Source organism: Engystomops pustulosus, chromosome 8, assembly GCF_040894005.1.
Source record: "Engystomops pustulosus chromosome 8, aEngPut4.maternal, whole genome shotgun sequence".
NCBI classification, from domain to species: domain Eukaryota; kingdom Metazoa; phylum Chordata; class Amphibia; order Anura; family Leptodactylidae; genus Engystomops; species Engystomops pustulosus.
In genome coordinates, this window is record NC_092418.1 from 107,271,789 (window position 1) to 107,294,434 (window position 22,646).

Consider the following 22,646-nt stretch of genomic DNA (forward strand, 5'->3'; position numbering starts at 1 on the left):
GGAGGAGAGGAAGAAACCGACACAGGGGGCACTGCCAGGACCAGGGCACCGGGAGGAGAGGGAGAAACCGACACAGGGGGCACTGCCAGGACTAGGGCACCGGGAGGAGAGGGAGAAACAGACACAGGGGGCACTGCCAGGACCAGGGCACCGGGAGGAGAAGAAGAAACCGACACAGCGGGCACTGCCAGGACCAGGGCACCGGGAGGAGAGGGAGAAACAGACACAGCGGGCACTGCCAGGACCAGGGCACCGGGAGGAGAGGGAGAAACAGACACAGCGGGCACTGCCAGGACCAGGGCACCGGGAAGAAAGGGAGAAACATACGCCGCGCGCCAGCGATCTGGCGTATAGGAATGCGTCGACAACCATTTTGGTGATATAATTACAAATTATGCTAATGAGCTTTATACGCGCCACCCTAGCCCCTCTGTGATCCAGCTTTACAGGCTGTTACACTGTCTCGCCCTCTCCCCTCCTCCAGCTCTGAGGATATAGCAGGAAGCGCTCACTGCACAAGAGCTGAGGGAGCAGGGGGGAGGGTAAGACTGTGTAACAGACTGTAAAGCCAAAACACAGAGGAGCTGGGGTATCCTATTAGCATAATAACATAACATTTATTGGTCCAAGATGTAAGAGTTTTTAGAAAGCTATAAAATATTAGTTTTTCAGTTAATGTGGCAAAGTGAGGGCTTATTTTTTGCGGGATGAGATGCACTTTCACTCGTACCATTTTGGAGTGGCTAAGCACCATGGGTTACATTTCTGAACTACTTTGTTGCATTGCCCGCATCAGCATCGCACGCTGAGGATGAAGGGAGAAGTAAAGCACAGGATCTCCCAGAGTCACCCAGCATGTATTTTACGCTTGTAATTGATAGAGCAATGATCATGTGCAGTATCAAACCTCAAAAAAAATATCCCAGTATTGAAGAGTTTTGCCAATTTGGAAACCAAAAAGGTATCGAAACTTCTATGCCTTGTGCATCCCTACAAACAAGTACCCCCTCTCCTTTCCTGGCTCCTCTTCTGCTCCCTGCACCACACAGCAGCTTCTTCTCTCTGCCATGTGTTGCTCTGTGTACAGCTGACAAGTACTTACCTCCCCCTCAGTCCTCTCCTGCTCCTAGGGCTGCAACGCTTGCTCATACAACCAGCATCGGGAGACAGAGGGGGGCTGGGGGGTATGGGCCAGGACATACCCAGGAGCAGCGGGAGAGGACCTGGTAGTAGTAAGGACTTCTCAGCTTCACTCACCACTACCCGGCCTCCTGCACAATCTGTCATCAGCGCAGCACTTGTAGGCAAGATAAATGCGGTTGCACTTTATGTACATGCTCAGCAGTGAAGCTTTTCTGTTACAGATCAGAAAAAAAAGGACTGAGAAGGAAAGCCCGCTCTCCTGTCAGAACTACAAGAACCAGGAAACCAGGGCCAGAGTCGGAAGTTCATGATCATTTTGTTGGAGATAGAGTTGGGGAAATTGTGGAGTTGAATTGGAAAGTTTGGCCACTATCAGTGTAGTAGAGGGGCAGCGCATGTGCCTGACATTCTTTTTATAACTACACCACGGATACAACCCATATTTAAATACAAGTCAAACGTGTTTTGTTCAGAGGAGGAAGCCCACACCTCCCATCCAGCAGAGGAGATCACACCCTGCATCTCCCTCCATGAAACCTGTAAATCAGGACAGACGGACCCAGGAGAACAAGTCACTGGTGCAAAAGTGAGGCTCAGCGCATTCACTGGAGTTACATCTATGACAGTCACTGTCTTTCTACAGGGTGAGCCGCTACTTCCCCAATCGCCTTTCCTATGAGTTACCTGCTGTGACTTCATTACCCCCCTTACAGCCCTTCTGTAAAGCAGTAAACCACCGTGCCACTGTCCTGCCCCCTTCTTCAGGGATCAGACCACTTCTTAACCCTACTAACCCCAAGGGTCAGCTGCTAGGTCACCAATTTCCTTTCACAAGAGTTACTATAAGCCAAGGGTGGGAAATACATTGGCCACAGCCTCCCCAGTATATAGGCAGAAAGACCCAAGTGGTATATAGTTAGCACCTGCCCCATAGCATATAGCCAGCCCCCTAGTATATAGCCAGCAGCCCATTTCCCCCAGTATATAGCCAGAAAGACCCAAGTGGTATATAGTTAGCACCTGCCCCATAGCATATAGCCAGCCCCCTAGTATATAGCCAGCAGCCCATTTCCCCCAGTATATAGCCAGAAAGACCCAAGTGGTATATAGTTAGCACCTGCCCCCTAGCATATAGCCAGCCCCCTAGTATATAGTCAGCAGCCCATTTCCCCCAGTATATAGCCAGTCAGCACATGCCCCCCTAGTATATAGCCAGTGCCTGCCCCCCTAGTATATAAGCCAGCAGCCCATTTCCCCCAGTATATAGCCAGCCAGCACATGCCCCCCCTAGTATATAGCCAGTAGCCTCTATGTCCAGCCTATTAATCCAGGTCCTCTTGCGCTGCCGTCACATATACCACGACATCAACCGATTGCTGACAACATTGTGCAAACCCTACGATGTCGGCAAGCGGCTGACGCCATGTTGTGTGCGACGCAGCGGGGACCTGAAGATGGAGTCGGAGCTTCAGAAGACTCGAGTATAACCCAAGTAAGGCTTTTACAGGGCACATTGTGCTGAAAAACTCTGCTTATTCTTGTATATACGTTACCCGCTGTGACTTCTCTACGCACTTGTATTTCAGGGGTCAGTCTTCATTGCCACAGTCCACCAGTTGGAACCATTGTCCCATGTCCCACCCGTTCTACAGGTCAGCCGGGTGGGAGCCCCTATTCTACAGGGGACATCCGCTGTGCCACCCCATCCCTGGCACAGGAGAGGTCGCCGTTTTATTGATATCCTTTAACCAGTCCTCGCATTAAGTTTGGGATTGTAGAAATTTGGTCGAGTCAGCCGCTTGCAAAATGACAAGAACCCACCCAAATGTCAGCGGCCGATCTCCGTCTACGCGTCATCATTCTCACACTTTGCTTTGGTCAATCCCATTGTCGTGTAGTTAAACGCTTCCCTGGAGCCGCTGAGAGGCTTTTCCTGCGCTGAGCGATTGTGGGCCAATCCGGGACACATGGGAAACACGGGTGCGCTATGTGTAGAGCGCGCTGTACACCATTAACCCCTTCTACACAGCCAGCCGGTCCGCTACTCATTGCATGGCTCTCCCTATACAGAGCAGTCCATAAGATACTAGAGATGTGAGCGGCACCAGTAGATTTAGGCCTCCCCCCGGATCCTGCCCTTTGCGGAGACAGTCTTGCCTCTCTGTATAGCACAAAGATTAAAGCCGAAATGCCCTGCTGTGGGTGGGGGGAGAAAAAGAAAAAGACAAAGCAAAGCGTAAAGTTACACTAAAACAGCAGGCAAATCTGCAACCCTCCGAGCTGGAGAGCGAGGATCAAAGCGGCCGGAGAATGCAGACACGGAGTCTAGACCGACGTCTACACGTATAGAAAACAACATGTGCGCGTCACATCCATCACACCGAGGGGCTCCTGCTCGTATACGTCCCACCTTTACCTCTCCGCCGGCCTCCGATTATGTATAGGAAGCATCGATCCATCTCTGATGGCAGACATGAAGGAGCCGGGGATAGAGACAGGCGCAGGAAGGAAGCTGCACTCATGTACAGTAAACCGAGGGGAAAATGTCCTCTATATATAATCCAGCTGACAGGACGGACACCCTACACCAGGAGAGGCTCCGGCACTACCGCTCTCATGCAGGAGCGTCACATATGGGGACTGTAGGATGATGACACGGGGATGTGACACCCTATGGGGAAAAGTAAAGAGAATTATACCCCCCCCCCCACCCCCACCCTGGCTCCCACGACAGTCCAGATAGGTCCAGAAGGAATGTCGTCAGAGCCGGGGATGACTTCTGGAGTCCCAAGTCCCTTTACCTGAATGAAATTGTGGTGCGGTTTGGAGGATGTTGGGGTAGGTGACTCCATTGCTGGACAGAGTGTTTTTTCTGCATCGTCTCAACAAGACAGAAATATATTGAGGGGCGACACAGCACCCTAGGAGTCAGGGCCGGTGCCGTGCACCCCATTCTCATGGCAGGTTTATAAAGCCATTTACAGAACGTGTTCAAGGGGTTTTCCCATGAAACAAGTCAGGCCCTGTATACAGGATAAGCCCTACTAACCATTGATCAGTGGGGCTCTCAGTGACGAGACCCCCAAAGATCACGAGAACAAGAGGCACCTCCATCTGACCCTTTGTTGCTCCCCAAGATTACGTCCATGCTGCAAACTCCATCAGCTCCAGAGAGATAAATGGAGCAGAACGGACACGCGCAGCCGTCTGCTCCACTCACCTCGGGGAACGACAATGGGTCTAATGGAGGTACCTCAGACTCTCATTCTAATGATCTGTGGGGGTCCCATCACGGAGAGCCCCACCGATAAGCAAGCCAGGCCCTTTCCTGCGGATAGGGCCTAACTTGTTTGGTGGGAAAACCCCTTTAAGGGCTTATGCACAGGAAAGTGCTGAATCATGTGGTGGCCGCAACTCACTAAACAAGTGTCCTGGGGACAGGACTCGGGGCATCATCGTTATATAAAACCTAAGGAGTCCCTGCTTCCCTTCATGATAACTGCAATGTACTTAATAGCGGAACGTTAAAGTAAATGCTAGTACTGCGCTTGTGCTGCCTTCTTTCTAGTAACATGCGAGTCTATAATAAGCCCCTCCACATTATGTCACTGTCTAGGCCTCACAGCTCAGGAATAGGCCGGATATATTCAGTGCTGGGAGATAAACACGAGAAGAAACCTGCACAGACCCAACTATGAGGGTGCAAACACCCACCCAATCACAACAGTGCCCCCAACACCACCAGAGAGAAGGGGCTCTAGGAAACCGGAGGACTGTGGGAATCAACTTATATTTGCTATCTGTGGCCTCCTTCCTTCTAAAATCAACTTTAACCAGAGCTCCTCCATACTGCAACTTCACAGGTTGTTGCACTCCTTGCTCCCTCAGCACCCTCCCTTCCCTCCACCTTCTGCAATCTTATACAGTGGAAAGAAGAAGTGCTTCTGCACAGTGTAACAGCCTGTGAATCTGCAGCAAAGAGGTGCTCTGGTAAAACACCCAGAGCCATGCAGGCTAATTTGCATAACTTTAAAAGTTGATTTTAAAAAGAAGGACGCCATGGGTAACAAATATAAATATGTTCCCTTTAAACTGTGCCCAATGCTGGACTAGGGGTCCTATGTGGACAGATCTAGGGTCCACAGATCACAACCTTCGTGACTGAGGTTCTTTCAAAAGTCAAGAGTTTTCTCATTTTTGAAAAAAAAGGCACACTTTTGCTCCCTTGAATCAGCCGCTGCCCGCCTGCCAAAAAGATCTCCAAAAATGACCCCTGATCATGACCTTGCTTACATGGCTGAGGTTATAGACGCTCTCCGGGATCATTTGGGGGAGAAGGACGCAGGAATTTGTAACTCCGTAAACAATAAAATAATAAAAAAAATCTAATATATAAAAATAAGAAGATGTCACAACACCACAAAATCTGAGTAATACTCCCTCACGCTGCTAAGCAACCGAGAAATCCTAATACTAGGTCACAAGCGCAACGAAAACACACAACAGGAAGGGGGCGCTGCACAGGAAGCGGGAAGAGGAAGCGGCCAACCAGAAAACCAGCCATAGAGATGTGGTCACAGCCACAAAATCACAGCCCAGAGAGGAGAAGCTGCAAAACCACACAGTGCTACACCACATAGTAACCACCAGCAGCAGCTACACAACCTACACACACCATATACACCACATAGTAACCAACACCAGCAGCTACACAACCTGCACACACCATATACACCACATAGTAACCACCACCAGCAGCTACACAACCTACACACACACCATATACACCACATAGTAACCAACACCAGCAGCTACACAACCTACACACACCATACACCACATAGTAACCACCAGCAGCAGCTACACAACCTACACACACCATATACACCACATAGTAACCAACAACAGCAGCTACACAACCTGCACACACCATATACACCACATAGTAACCACCACCAGCAGCTACACAACCTACACACACACACACCATATACACCACATAGTAACCACCACCAGCAGCTACACAACCTACACACACCATATACACCACATAGTAACCACCAGCAGCAGCTACACAACCTACACACACCATATACACCACATAGTAACCAACCCCAGCAGCTACACAACCTACACACACCATATACACCACATAGTAACCACCAGCAGCAGCTACACAACCTGCACACACCATATACACCACATAGTAACCAACACCAGCAGCTACATAACCTACACACACCATATACACCACATAGTAACCACCAGCAGCTACACAACCTGCACACACCATATACACCACATAGTAACCAACACCAGCATCTACACAACCTACACACACCATATACACCACATAGTAACCAACCCCAGCAGCTACACAACCTGCACACACCATATACACCACATAGTAACCAGCAGCTACACAACCTACACACACCATATACACCACATAGTAACCAACAGCTACACAACTTACACACACCATATACACCACATAGTAACCAACCCCAGCAGCTACACAACCTACTCACCCCATATACACCACATAGTAACCACCACCAGCAGCTACACAACCTACACACACCATATACACCACATAGTAACCAACCCCAGCAGCTACACAACCTGCACACACCATATACACCACATAGTAACCACCACCAGCAGCTACACAACCTGCACACACCATATACACCACATAGTAACCAACACCAGCAGCTACACAACCTACACACACCATATACACCACATAGTAACCAGCAGCTACACAACCTACACACACCATATACACCACATAGTAACCACCACCAGCAGCTACACAACCTACACACACCATATACACCACATAGTAACCAACCCCAGCAGCTACACAACCTACACACACCATATACATCACATAGTAACCAACACCAGCAGCTACACAACCTACACACACCATATACACCACATAGTAACCAACACCAGCAGCTACACAACCTACACACACACCATATACACCACATAGTAACCACCACCAGCAGCTACACAACCTACACACACCATATACACCACATAGTAACCACCACCAGCAGCTACACAACCTGCACACACCATATACACCACATAGTAACCACCAGCAGCTACACAACCTGCACACACCATATACACCACATAGTAACCAACACCAGCAGCTACACAACCTACACACACCATATACATCACATAGTAACCAACACCAGCAGCTACACAACCTACACACACCATATACACCACATAGTAACCACCACCAGCAGCTACACAACCTACACACACCATATACACCACATAGTAACCATTACCAGCAGCTACACAACCTGCACACACCATATACACCACATAGTAACCACCACCAGCAGCTACACAACCTACACACACCATATACACCACATAGTAACCAACACCAGCAGCTACACAACCTGCACACACCATATACACCACATAGTAACCATTACCAGCAGCTACACAACCTACACACACCATATACACCACATAGTAACCAACACCAGCAGCTACACAACCTACACACACCATATACATCACATAGTAACCAACACCAGCAGCTACACAACCTACACACACACCATATACACCACATAGTAACCAACCCCAGCAGCTACACAACCTACACACACACCATATACACCACATAGTAACCAACCCCAGCAGCTACACAACCTACACACACCATATACACCACATAGTAACCACCACCAGCAGCTACACAACCTACACACACCATATACACCACATAGTAACCAACCCCAGCAGCTACACAACCTACACACACCATATACACCACATAGTAACCAACCCCAGCAGCTACACAACCTGCACACACCATATACACCACATAGTAACCAACACCAGCAGCTACACAACCTACACACACCATATACACCACATAGTAACCAGCAGCTACACAACCTACACACACCATATACACCACATAGTAACCACCACCAGCAGCTACACAACCTACACACACCATATACACCACATAGTAACCAACCCCAGCAGCTACTCAACCTACACACACCATATACACCACATAGTAACCAACCCCAGCAGCTACACAACCTGCACACACCATATACACCACATAGTAACCAACACCAGCAGCTACACAACCTACACACACCATATACACCACATAGTAACCACCACCAGCAGCTACACAACCTACACACACCATATACACCACATAGTAACCATTACCAGCAGCTACACAACCTACACACACCATATACACCACATAGTAACCAACACCAGCAGCTACACAACCTACACACACCATATACACCACATAGTAACCAACACCAGCAGCTACACAACCTACACACACCATATACATCACATAGTAACCAACACCAGCAGCTACACAACCTACACACACCATATACACCACATAGTAACCAACACCAGCAGCTACACAACCTACACACACCATATACACCACATAGTAACCAGCAGCTACACAACCTACACACACCATATACACCACATAATAACCAACAGCTACACAACCTGCACACACCATATACACCACATAGTAACCAACCCCAGCAGCTACACAACCTACACACACCATATACACCACATAGTAACCAACCCCAGCAGCTACACAACCTACACACACCATATACACCACATAGTAACCAACCTACACACACCATATACACCACATAGTAACCACCACCAGCAGCTACACAACCTACACACACCATATACACCACATAGTAACCACCAGCAGCAGCTACACAACCTACACACACCATATACACCACATAGTAACCAACCCCAGCAGCTACACAACCTGCACACACCATATACACCACATAGTAACCAACACCAGCAGCTACACAACCTACACACACCATATACACCACATAGTAACCACCACCAGCAGCTACACAACCTACACACACCATATACACCACATAGTAACCATTACCAGCAGCTACACAACCTACACACACCATATACACCACATAGTAACCAACACCAGCAGCTACACAACCTACACACACCATATACACCACATAGTAACCAACACCAGCAGCTACACAACCTACACACACCATATACATCACATAGTAACCAACCCCAGCAGCTACACAACCTACACACACCATATACACCACATAGTAACCAACCCCAGCAGCTACACAACCTACACACACCATATACACCACAAAGTAACCAACACCAGCAGCTACACAACCTACACACACCATATACACCACAAAGTAACCAACACCAGCAGCTACACAACCTACACACACCATATACACCACATAGTAACCAGCAGCTACACAACCTGCACACACCATATACACCACATAGTAACCAACACCAGCAGCTACACAACCTACACACACCATATACACCATATAGTAACCACCAGCAGCAGCTACACAACCTACACACACACCATATACACCACATAGTAACCAACCCCAGCAGCTACACAACCTACACACACACCATATACACCACATAGTAACCAACCCCAGCAGCTACACAACCTACACACACCATATACACCACATAGTAACCAACCCCAGCAGCTACACAACCTACACACACCATATACACCACATAGTAACCAACCCCAGCAGCTACACAACCTACACACACACCATATACACCACATAGTAACCACCAGCAGCTACACAACCTACACACACCATATACACCACATAGTAACCAGCAGCTACACAACCTACACACACCATATACACCACATAGTAACCAACACCAGCAGCTACACAACCTACACACACCATATACACCACATAGTAACCAGCAGCTACACAACCTACACACACCATATACACCACATAGTAACCACTACCAGCAGCTACACAACCTACTCACCCCATATACACCACATAGTAACCCCCACCAGCAGCTACACAACCTGCACACACCATATACACCACATAGTAACCAACACCAGCAGCTACACAACCTACACACACCACATACACCACATAGTAACCACCACCAGCAGCTACACAACCTACACACACCATATACACCACATAGTAACCACCACCAGCAGCTACACAACCTGCACACACACCATATACACCACATAGTAACCAACAGCTACACAACCTACACACACACCATATACACCACATAGTAACCACCACCAGCAGCTACACAACGTACACACACACCATATACACCACATAGTAACCACCACCAGCAGCTACACAACCTACACACACACCATATACACCACATAGTAACCACCAGCAGCTACACAACCTACACACACACCATATACACCACATAGTAACCAACAGCTACACAACCTACACACACCATATACACCACATAGTAACCAACCCCAGCAGCTACACAACCTACACACACCATATACACCACATAGTAACCAACCCCAGCAGCTACACAACCTACACACACCATATACACCACATAGTAACCAGCAGCTACACAACCTACACACACCATATACACCACATAGTAACCAACCCCAGCAGCTACACAACCTACACACACCATATACACCACATAGTAACCAACCCCAGCAGCTACACAACCTACACACACCATATACACCACATAGTAACCAACCCCAGCAGCTACACAACCTACACACACCACATAGTAACCAGCAGCTACACAACCTACTCACACCATATACACCACATAGTAACCAACCCCAGCAGCTACACAACCTACACACACCATATACACCACATAGTAACCAACCCCAGCAGCTACATAACCTACACACACCATATACACCACATAGTAACCAACCCCAGCAGCTACACAACCTACACACACCATATACACCACATAGTAACCAACCCCAGCAGCTACACAACCTGCACACACCATATACACCACATAGTAACCAACCCCAGCAGCTACACAACCTACACACACCATATACACCACATAGTAACCAACACCAGCAGCTACACAACCTACACACACCATATACACCACATAGTAACCAACCCCAGCAGCTACACAACCTACACACACCATATACACCACATAGTAACCAGCAGCTACACAACCTACTCACACCATATACATCACATAGTAACCATTACCAGCAGCTACACAACCTACACACACCATATACACCACATAGTAACCATTACCAGCAGCTACACAACCTACACACACCATATACACCACATAGTAACCATTACCAGCAGCTACACAACCTACACACACCATATACACCACATAGTAACCATTACCAGCAGCTACACAACCTACACACACCATATACACCACATAGTAACCAGCAGCTACACAACCTGCACACACCATATACACCACATAGTAACCACCACCAGCAGCTACACAACCTACACACACCATATACACCACATAGTAACCAACCCCAGCAGCTACACAACCTGCACACACCATATACACCACATAGTAACCACCACCAGCAGCTACACAACCTACACACACCATATACACCACATAGTAACCAACCCCAGCAGCTACACAACCTACACACACCATATACACCACATAGTAACCAGCAGCTACACAACCTACACACACCATATACACCACATAGTAACCACCACCAGCAGCTACACAACCTACACACACCATATACACCACATAGTAACCACCACCAGCAGCTACACAACCTACACACACCATATACACCACATAGTAACCAGCAGCTACACAACCTACACACACCATATACACTACATAGTAACCAACACCAGCAGCTACACAACCTACACACACCATATACACCACATAGTAACCAACCCCAGCAGCTACACAACCTGCACACACCATATACACCACATAGTAACCACCACCAGCAGCTACACAACCTACACACACACCATATACACCACATAGTAACCAACACCAGCAGCTACACAACCTACACACACCATACACCACATAGTAACCAACCCCAGCAGCTACACAACCTACACACACACCATATACACCACATAGTAACCACCACCAGCAGCTACACAACCTACACACACCATATACACCACATAGTAACCAACCCCAGCAGCTACACAACCTACACACACCATATACACCACATAGTAACCATTACCAGCAGCTACACAACCTACACACACCACATACACCACATAGTAACCACCACCAGCAGCTACACAACCTACACACACACCATATACACCACATAGTAACCACCACCAGCAGCTACACAACCTGCACACACACCATATACACCACATAGTAACCAACAGCTACACAACCTACACACACACCATATACACCACATAGTAACCACCACCAGCAGTTACACAACGTACACACACACCATATACACCACATAGTAACCACCACCAGCAGCTACACAACCTACACACACCATATACACCACATAGTAACCAGCAGCTACACAACCTACACATACCATATACACCACATAGTAACCACTACCAGCAGCTACACAACCTACTCACACCATATACACCACATAGTAACCAACCCCAGCAGCTACACAACCTACACACACCACATAGTAACCACCACCAGCAGCTACACAACCTGCACACACACCATATACACCACATAGTAACCAACAGCTACACAACTTACACACACCATATACACCACATAGTAACCACCACCAGCAGCTACACAACCTACACACACACCATATACACCACATAGTAACCACCACCAGCAGCTACACAACGTACACACACACCATATACACCACATAGTAACCACCACCAGCAGCTACACAACCTACACACACACCATATACACCACATAGTAACCACCACCAGCAGCTACACAACGTACACACACACCATATACACCACATAGTAACCACCACCAGCAGCTACACAACCTACACACACACCATATACACCACATAGTAACCACCAGCAGCTACACAACCTACACACACACCATATACACCACATAGTAACCAACAGCTACACAACCTACACACACACCATATACACCACATTGTAACCACCACCAGCAGCTACACAACCTACACACACACCATATACACCACATAGTAACCACCACCAGCAGCTACACAACCTACACACACCATATACACCACATAGTAACCACCACCAGCAGCTACACAACCTACACACACCATATACACCACATAGTAACCACCACCAGCAGCTACACAACCTACACACACCATATACACCACATAGTAACCAGCAGCTACACAACCTACACACACCATATACACCACATAGTAACCACCACCAGCAGCTACACAACCTGCACACACCATATACACCACATAGTAACCACCACCAGCAGCTACACAACCTACACACACCATATACACCACATAGTAACCAACACCAGCAGCTACACAACCTACACACACCATATACACCACATAGTAACCACCACCAGCAGCTACACAACCTACACACACCATATAGTAACCACCACCAGCTACACAACCTACACACACCATATACACCACATAGTAACCACCACCAGCAGGAGGCCATGGATAACAGATAAGAAGAAGATTAGCACAGCCCGGTGCCTGGATCTAGGAGTAATGTCCTAGTCAGTGTGCGGCGCCCCTTGCCAGTGTATCGCCATGCAACGCTTGGCAGTGGAGTAACTGGACCCTATGTACGGGTCGCCTGTCCTCTGCTGGTACCGGCCTTACAGAATACGTCTCAGCCCTGCATTGCAGCATAGCCCTGCATATTTATCATCAAGGATTTTTTTTCCCCCTCTTGTTTAAATGGCATTGGTCTCCGAATCGGAATCGATCTTTCCTTTAGCTGGGAGGTGGCGGGCAGCCAGTTACTCTCCAGCCCGGAGCCATGGCCGCTCGTGCTCCTGCAAAGCCTCCTGTTTTTCTTAGCGGATTATTGCAATTCCTTTCCCCGTCTTTCTTACGTGTCGCTTCTCGAGTTCTTCACATAACTCCACGGGCAGAGGTGACGCCTCGTTCTCACAGGTATTACCTCCACCTGTGTGGGGTCTGCGCCGGACACCAGGTACAATCATTGGTTTGTCACATTACTCATAGATCCAGGCACCGGGACTGAAATTATCTTCTTATATGTGTTATCCATGGCCTCCTTCCTTCTAATATATACTATTTAAAATTATGCTAATGAGGCAGAGGGGCTCTGGGGGCGTTACCAGAGCCCCTTATGCTGCAGATTCACAATCTGTTCCACTCTACAGGAGCGCTTCCCACTGTGAGAGATTACAGCAGGCAATGGAGGGGAAGCTAAATCAGAGTAACAGCCGGTGAAGCTCAAGCATAAAGAGTTTTTGGTAACACCACCAGAAGCCATCAAGGCTCTTAAGGTTAATTTCAGAAGGAAGGAGGCCATGGATGACAAATATAACATTCTCACAGTCCCGGTGGCTGGATCTAGGTGGGCCCTGGTGTGAAAATTCCCATTTACTCCATTTTTTTGGGAGAGCCACACACTCTTATGATGAAGGACTAGGGCTCAGGTTGTATTAGATCTCTGCTGAAATCTACTATAAAAGTCCATGACTCATAGATCCAGGCACTGTGACTGTGGGGATCTTCTATCTTCTAAAATCAACTTTCAAAATTATGCTACCACCAATCCTGAAATATCATGCCCTCCTCTACATTACAGCTACAGAGAAAACATGGGCAGCAGAGATCGGCCCAAATCCTCCGTGCGGCGCTGCTAATCACGGGATTCATAGGATAATCACATCACCAGGTCCAAGGAGTATTACTCAATTCCTCCCCCCTCCCCAAATGAAAACTAAAGCAGCAGAGGAGTAGCACGGTGGCCCTCGCCTCCCACACACTATGCACAGGGTTCCTGGCTCGTCATGATCGCAGCGCTCAAACCGGTCACAACACGTCGAGCAGCTCCACAACCGCAGCGTACATTAATCATGCCAAAATCAATTTCCAAGAATAAGAAAAATTAAAAAAAAAAGTCACCTGAAAGCTGAGGAACATGTCTCCACAATGCCGCAATACACACCAGCAACAACATAGAGGAGACTGCAGACCCCCAGATCCGGGGGGCTGCCAGAAATACAGCACCAACCCTGCGGGATATTCTGGAAGAGCCCACAGTCATGTAGCCCTAAACCACTGACCGACCAAAAAGATCAGACGACTATTCCTCTGTCCTTGCTCATGACACATGCACCCTCGGCCCAGCGCAGTGTGCATGTACATATGTACGATAATTAGCTTGTGACCAGCAAAATCCAACCTAATAAACCAGGGCCATCACTCATAGATCCAGGCACCGGGACTGCGGTATCTTCTTATATTTGTTACCAGTGTCCTCCAATCTTCTAAAGTCAACTTTTAAAATTATGCTAATAAGTCAGAAGGGCTCTGGGGGCGTTACCAGTGCCCCTGCTCCATGCTAACCTGTCCAGGGAACCTGTCATCAGAATTGGGCCTAATACATCACTACTAGTAAGTTGTCAAGCAGCTGTTCTTTCATGGCTCCATCATGCAGAAAATCTACTTTGAAGTGAGATGTAAGCTGGTATAAAGTCAAGGAGGCGGAGAGTTTAACATTGAAGTGAAGCTCGCCCCACATCCTCCCATGTGACGGACATCATGACCCGGACTTCAGGAGATCGCCCAGTGATGTTTCTGGATGCTGGACCATCAGTTACAGTGAAGGGAGGGGTGTTCTAAGGGAGGGAGAACTTGACTTCAGTGCTAAATCTTCCACCTCCTTGACTTTATACAACTAATTCACATCTCACTTTAAAGCTGATTTTCTGGATGATGCCACCGCACCAGGCCACGAAAGAAACATCATCTTGAAGGTGTTGAACGGGTTTTCCCACAAAGAAAAGTTAGGGCCTAACTTGCTGATCCGTGGGGGTCTCAGTGCAGTCTCTGATCACGAAAACTAGGGGTACGATGGGGTCCCACATACCTCCGTCGGACCCCTCATTGCTCCGTAACGGAGCAGAACGGTCATGCACAATGGTCTGCTCCATTAGTCTGAAGGAGGGGTCCGACAGCACAGAGAGCCCCACTGATCAGCAAGTTGGGCCCTTCCCACAGGAGAGGGCCCAACTTTTCTTCGTGGGAAAACCCCTTTAAGCTGTATAACATACTAGTAGTGGTTTATTAGGTCAATATCTGCTGACAGGTTCCCTTTGAGCTTCACAGGCAGTTACACGGTCTCCCCTTGCTTCCTGTCTAAGTGCCGAGTAGGGAGGGTGATTATTATAGTCCCTATGCACACAACTTGCCTTGCTCTAAATCAATACAAGTTTTTTGCACGGTACAAGTAATTTTCGAGGACACACGGAAGTGAGGAAAAAAAAAAAAAGTTGCTTTCGAGAGAAAGTGTAAAATTCCTCAATTTGTTTAGAGAAATCCAACCAATAAGAGTGAACGGCCGACAGTGAGAACCCCGTATGACGTGGAAACAAACCACACAATGATTCTACTACCAAGCACAACATGTATCTGGAAGAAAACTACCACAGTGCCCATCCTGAGCTTCCTGGTTCATGAAGAGAAAGAAAAAATTAAAAAAACGTGACAAAGAGGAAGAATTCTAAGTGTAAACACGTCATTCATTCTCGAAAAAGGAAAACGTTCATCCATGGCAGATCTGGTAGACGACTTCTCGGTACTGACATGCTTACACGATGTGCAATGACCTCCTATACCAGCACATTACACAAGAGCAGGAAGGAACACGCACAGATTGTCGCCCCCCGATTGAGCAGATTACGCACTTTAAGAGGCAAAAAGGTGAAAAATTTAATGAAATAGATCAAAATTCAAGCCTGCACCCGGATGTGGAATCAATACCACAGGGAGAGGGTGCACCCTGAGCACCCCCCGAGAGGTGAAGCCTTACAGGAACACATGAACGGCCGCATTTAGCCAACAATGTGGGAGCTAACTAACCGTGAGTAAGGAGGGAGATCAAGAGCGGGATGGCATTGGCTGTGCCATCGCGCCATTGGAGCAGAACGCCTGGCGCTGGCTGCACGGATAAATCACACGCTACATATTCAGATTCCTTCTGTTAGCAAACACCCGAGCCTTTAATGCTCAGCAACTGCGGCTTTCCACTGACCCTACAGAACAATCCCCATAAATCAAACAATGTATGTGCCTCCGAGACGCCACGGGAGCAGCAAACAGGCAGCACCTTAAAGGGGCCTCATACACTGCACCCCCAGGATTGGTCAGCCATTTGTGTTCATCCTGATCCTTCTAGTTCAGGAAAATTATACAGGAGCTATCCGTGCAACTTTGTAACACGTCACACTTCTATGTTTCAACTTAAAGGGGTTGTCAAATATGGCAGCTTCCCCCCCCATAAACAGCACCGGCGCTAACCATGGGAGGTGTGTGGTATAGTGAATAGGCCCCATTCATGTCTATATAGCAGCACAAACAATGGCCAGGTGTGGTGCTGTTTTTTATAAAGCAAAAAAAAAGCAGTCATGTATTTCTACCTCGAGATTAGCCCTTTAAAGGAAATCTACCACCAGGATGAAGGATTGTAAACTGAGCACAGTAACATGCAGGTGTGCGCCCCCTCTGGTAGAAAATGTCCTTTCTATAATGCCTTCTTATGTGTCATCTCACCCATTTAAAAAAATAAATCTCCCCCCAAGTCAGGCAAATATGACTCTTCTCACCTCATTTTCACACGAGAGGAGTCAGGTTTACTGGTTGCAGGGGTAGCATCACTTCAGAAGCCGCCATATGTGTTTCTATAGCACCTAGAAAGATGCTAGCCATATTAAAGATATGGATCTCATCGGTTACATCCCATCAGAGCTGCACATGCAGGCAGGTAATACATAACTGGATCTTTATCTGCAGCTTGCATTTCCAATGTGTTTACCTGCCTGTATGTCCAGTTCTGTAGCTCACAAAGACATAAGCCTGATGTGGTCTAAAAGTTGAGATCCTTTAAATATGACACCAGTAGTTTGTTTCTTGGAGATAGATTGAGGACCTTGGGGGCTTCTGAAGTGACATTCCCACTTCAACCACCAAGCTTGACTCGTGTTGCCCGAATCTGGGGTGGGGTGGGGGGAGGGGGTGGTTGAGATCTCACATAGAAGGGGGAATTCTAGAAATAACATTTAATAGTAGTTTAATGGGGTAAAATCTGGTGACTTTTTGGTCGGTTTTTAAACAGTCCGTTAAAAACCGCATCCGTTTTTTTACCATTTTTAATGAAGATGATTGGTAAAACCTGTTAAAAACGGACGGATGTGTTTTTTAACAGACTGCTAAAAAACGGACCTAAAATGGGTTCAAAATGCCATGTGTGGCATCACCCTTAGGCCCGATCCACAGGTTGTGGCCTAACTTGTTGATCGGTGACGAGACCCCCACAAATCAAAAGAACAGGTGGTCCAATGTACCCCAGTCGGACCCCTTGTAGCTTCCCAAGCTGAGCGGAGCAGCAGGATGCGCATGGCCAGGCTGCCCCATTCATCTCTATGGAGCGCTGAGCTCAGCAATCTCTCAGCTCCATAGAGACTAATGGGACAGGTGGGAAATGTGCGCCCTGCTCCTCCACTCATTTCAAGGAGCAACGAGGGGTCTGACTGGGGAACATCGGACCCCCTATTCTAGTTGGGGTCCCATCACTGAGACCATATCCTATGGATAGGGCCTATCTTGTTTTGTGGGAACACCAAGGGCTATGGAGCAGCACTTGTACATTTCCTGCAATGTGCCCACACAAGATACAATGTTGCATGAAACGCACAGATCTTTTACTTTGCAAAGTTTCTATTGATCTCTGTGCTAACAATTTGTTGCAAACCCTGAATTTTATGTCCGAGTAGAGAATCATCAGCTGGGGACAAATCCCACATGTACATGGTCTGTGCATAGCTCCGGCAGAGCAGTGGGAGAAGATCTAGGAATAAACGGAGAATCCTTTTATATACTAGGAAGTTGTGGGTGGTAGAAAATTACAGACTAGGGGGGGGATGTCACCCCCTCCCCCCCCCAGAATGTCACCTTCCATTACGTGAGAAATGCAACTGCAGCAACATATCTGTCACCGGGAGGATTTGTGCTCCGTGTTTGCCTATAGCCGCCACCTGCTTCCAGCACTTAGGGCCAGATCCTCTATCAAACGCTCCCCTTCCAGCTGTTTTTAATGTACACTATTAGGGCGTCCCAGGCGCTCGGCCATTACTCGCAGCCGTACGCAGGAACATTACTTGCGTGTCAAGCTCAGCAAATGCGAGAAAGACGGGGAGGGGGAGGGGCAGGAGACAGCAATCCGCTCAATAAAGGTTGAGTTTCAGCGCTGCACATGGAGGCCTGTCCTGAAATGCTCTGCCATTAGCCACAAGAGCGGGGAGCACGGGGTTAATGCTGCGCGCCCCTGAGGGCTGGCATCTGGGCGACTGTCGGGGGACGACACTACGGCGCAAGCGACATTTAGTGCTTCCACAATAGGAACTTCAAAAAGCGAGGAATCTGACGAAAATTTTTTCTGACTGTTGGAATTTTTGGATGACACGTGACCTTTCCCAATACATGGACCGTTCCTCGATATAACATATCAGCGTCACTATACCACGCAAACACCACATACACCCCAGCGTGGGTGCACGAGGAGACCAGCGCCGCACAACATTTTTTTTAGATTTTTCCCAAAATGTGAAGATTCACAGGGTAAAAGCTGCAGCAAAATGAAACATTGGGAAGTGCACTAACAGCGGCACATGTTGGGGTGCAGAAGGGCACAGCATCATGAACCCCAAAACCCCTACAATCAAAATATGAGCCACAAGAAATGGCCTCAAAATAAAACCAGGCAGAGCTGTGACACCAATGTATACCAATGCATGTAGCTGATACATAACACAGAAGCTGCACCTATACATCGACAAAACAATGCAACAACAGACCCCCCAAAATATGCAACCACAGAAATGACCATCACATGACAAGATAGATACACATACGTGACTAGAATCAACATGATCCCTATATACATCATGTGCATTACTCAGATCACATGACCCCCGCATATAGTGTGGTATATAACATGGCATGTGCTCATCTCTTCCATCATCCCTGTATATACTGTAGGGGGTGCAGGTCTCTTACATGACCCAGTATATAGGTGTCATACATGTGATGGGGGTACATGACACAATATATAGATGTCACACATGTGAGGGGGGTACATGATCCCAGCTTACAGAATATACACAGATCCCTCGTATCATCCAGTGAAACACAATGTAGCGTCACATACATGATCCCAGCATGTGCACATTTCTTACAAGAGCCACGTATACGGCGTATACACTGCTCCCCGGAGCCAGGTATACAGTGAGCACAGATCTAACATGACCCGGTACATAAACTCATCACAAAGGGAATACATTTCTCCCATAAACCCTGTATACACTATGATCCCTGAATACAGCGAGCATGAATGACATGATCTCAGTACGTGCCCAGTATACAGTATGTACAGATCTGGTATACACCACACACAGGTACATTATGTATAGATCCCATACATGATCCCGGTATAGAATTTGTAGAAGTCAGTTTATGGAAAGGATATTCCACATGATCATTTAATACTATGCATAGGCTGTATAGATCTCCCTCACATGATCCCTCTATAGGCTGTATAGATCTCCCTCACATGATCCCGCTATAGGCTGTATAGATCTCCCTCACATGATCCCTCTATAGGCTGTATAGATCTCCCTCACATGATCCCGCTATAGGCTGTATAGATCTCCCTCACATGATCCCTCTATAGGCTGTATAGATCTCCCTCACATGATCCCTCTATAGGCTGTATAGATCTCCCTCACATGATCCCTCTATAGGCTGTATAGATCTCCCTCACATGATCCCTCTATAGGCTGTATAGATCTCCCTCACATGATCCCTCTATAGGCTGTATAGATCTCCCTCACATGATCCCGCTATAGGCTGTATAGATCTCCCTCACATGATCCCGCTATAGGCTGTATAGATCTCCCTCACATGATCCCGCTATAGGCTGTATAGATCTCCCTCACATGATCCCGCTATAGGCTGTATAGATCTCCCTCACATGATCCCGCTATAGGCTGTATAGATCTCCCTCACATGATCCCTCTATAGGCTGTATAGATCTCCCTCACATGATCCCTCTATAGGCTGTATAGATCTCCCTCACATGATCCCTCTATAGGCTGTATAGATCTCCCTCACATGATCCCTCTATAGGCTGTATAGATTTCCCTCACATGATCCCTCTATAGGCTGCACAAATCTTTATGATCCCAGGATAAAGTGTACAGATCCCCTAGGTGATCCCACTATATAGATCTCCCGTGTGATCCCACTATATAGATCCCCTCTATGATCCCAGTACCAGGTGTGTATTTCTCATGTGATCCCAGTATAACATGTATATATCTCCTGTGATCTCAGTATATAGATCCCCTCCGTGATCCCAGTACCGGGTGTATAGATCCCCTCTGTGATCCCAGTATAACATGTATATATCTCCTGTGATCTCAGTATATATATCTCCTGTAATTTCAGTATACAGATCTCCCAGTACCGGATGTACAGATCTCCTGTGATCCCACTATATAGATCCCCTCCGTGATCCCAGTACCGGGTGTATAGATCCCCTGTGATCCCCGTGTGTAGATCCCCTGTGACCTGCAGCAGACACGTGCCTGACCCGGGATGTCTCACCTGAGGAGCAGGAGATGAGGAACACGGCCAGGGCGAGCTTGGTGGCGGCTCCCATGTCTCCGGGATAGATCCACGCGATGTGTCGGTAATACCGGGGGCGGTCACCAGCCGGAGGGCAGAGTGAGAAGCAGCAGCAGCCGGGAGAGCGGGGCCCCCATGTCCCGGGGGTGGCGCGGAGAAGACGACCGCTGCTCTGCGGGGAGGGAGGGACGGAGGCTGCGGGAGAAGGGAGGTCCTCTGCCGGCGCCCGCTCACAGGCCTGTCCCCGGTCACTAGCTCCGCTCAGGCCGATCACAGTGCGCGCTGCGTGTCCGGCCTACAAGACGCCTCCACCTCACGCCGAGTCCTCTCATCGCTGCCCATTCAGCCGCACGGAGCCCGGGCCAAGATGGCGGCGCCGAACGATTGTTTTTGTTTTCTCGCCTCCTCCTCCGCGACTAACAGCCAGGGCGGGGCCGGGCGGCTCAGAGCTGAGAGTGACGGACAAGGGCGACAGCCAATCAGAGCCCAGGAAGGCGGCACTCGCGGGAACTGTCTAATAGGAGGGAAGCGTTCGGGAGGTGGGTCCAGGAAGAGGCGCGGTCTGGGGGAGACACATGACGTGGGAGCAGGGGCGGAGCTCGGGAGAAATATGTTGGAGCAGCAGTGACATGAGAGAGAGAGCGGAGACGAGGGATGTGCTGTCATTACATGTACTAGACAGAGGGGGCGCCAGAGAGACATCTCTATACCATCAGCTATATCCTTCTCATATGTTATATAC

The 22,646-nt window shown here is 48.2% G+C and overlaps 1 protein-coding gene across 2 annotated transcripts in view; it reads right to left on the minus strand.

The window, feature by feature from the left end:
- Positions 1–22,394, minus strand: part of ACVR2A (activin A receptor type 2A) — a 37,321-nt gene extending 14,927 nt beyond the window's left edge. The window contains exon 1 of one of the 2 annotated variants that reach the window (XM_072122205.1): positions 21,884–22,394. In XM_072122205.1, the coding sequence (XP_071978306.1) occupies positions 21,884–21,938 (55 nt within the window). In that variant the 5' untranslated portion in view covers positions 21,939–22,394. The remainder of the gene's footprint in view (positions 1–21,883) is intronic. The other variant, XM_072122206.1, reaches the window with a different exon arrangement.
- Positions 22,395–22,646: the final 252 nt, after the last annotated feature.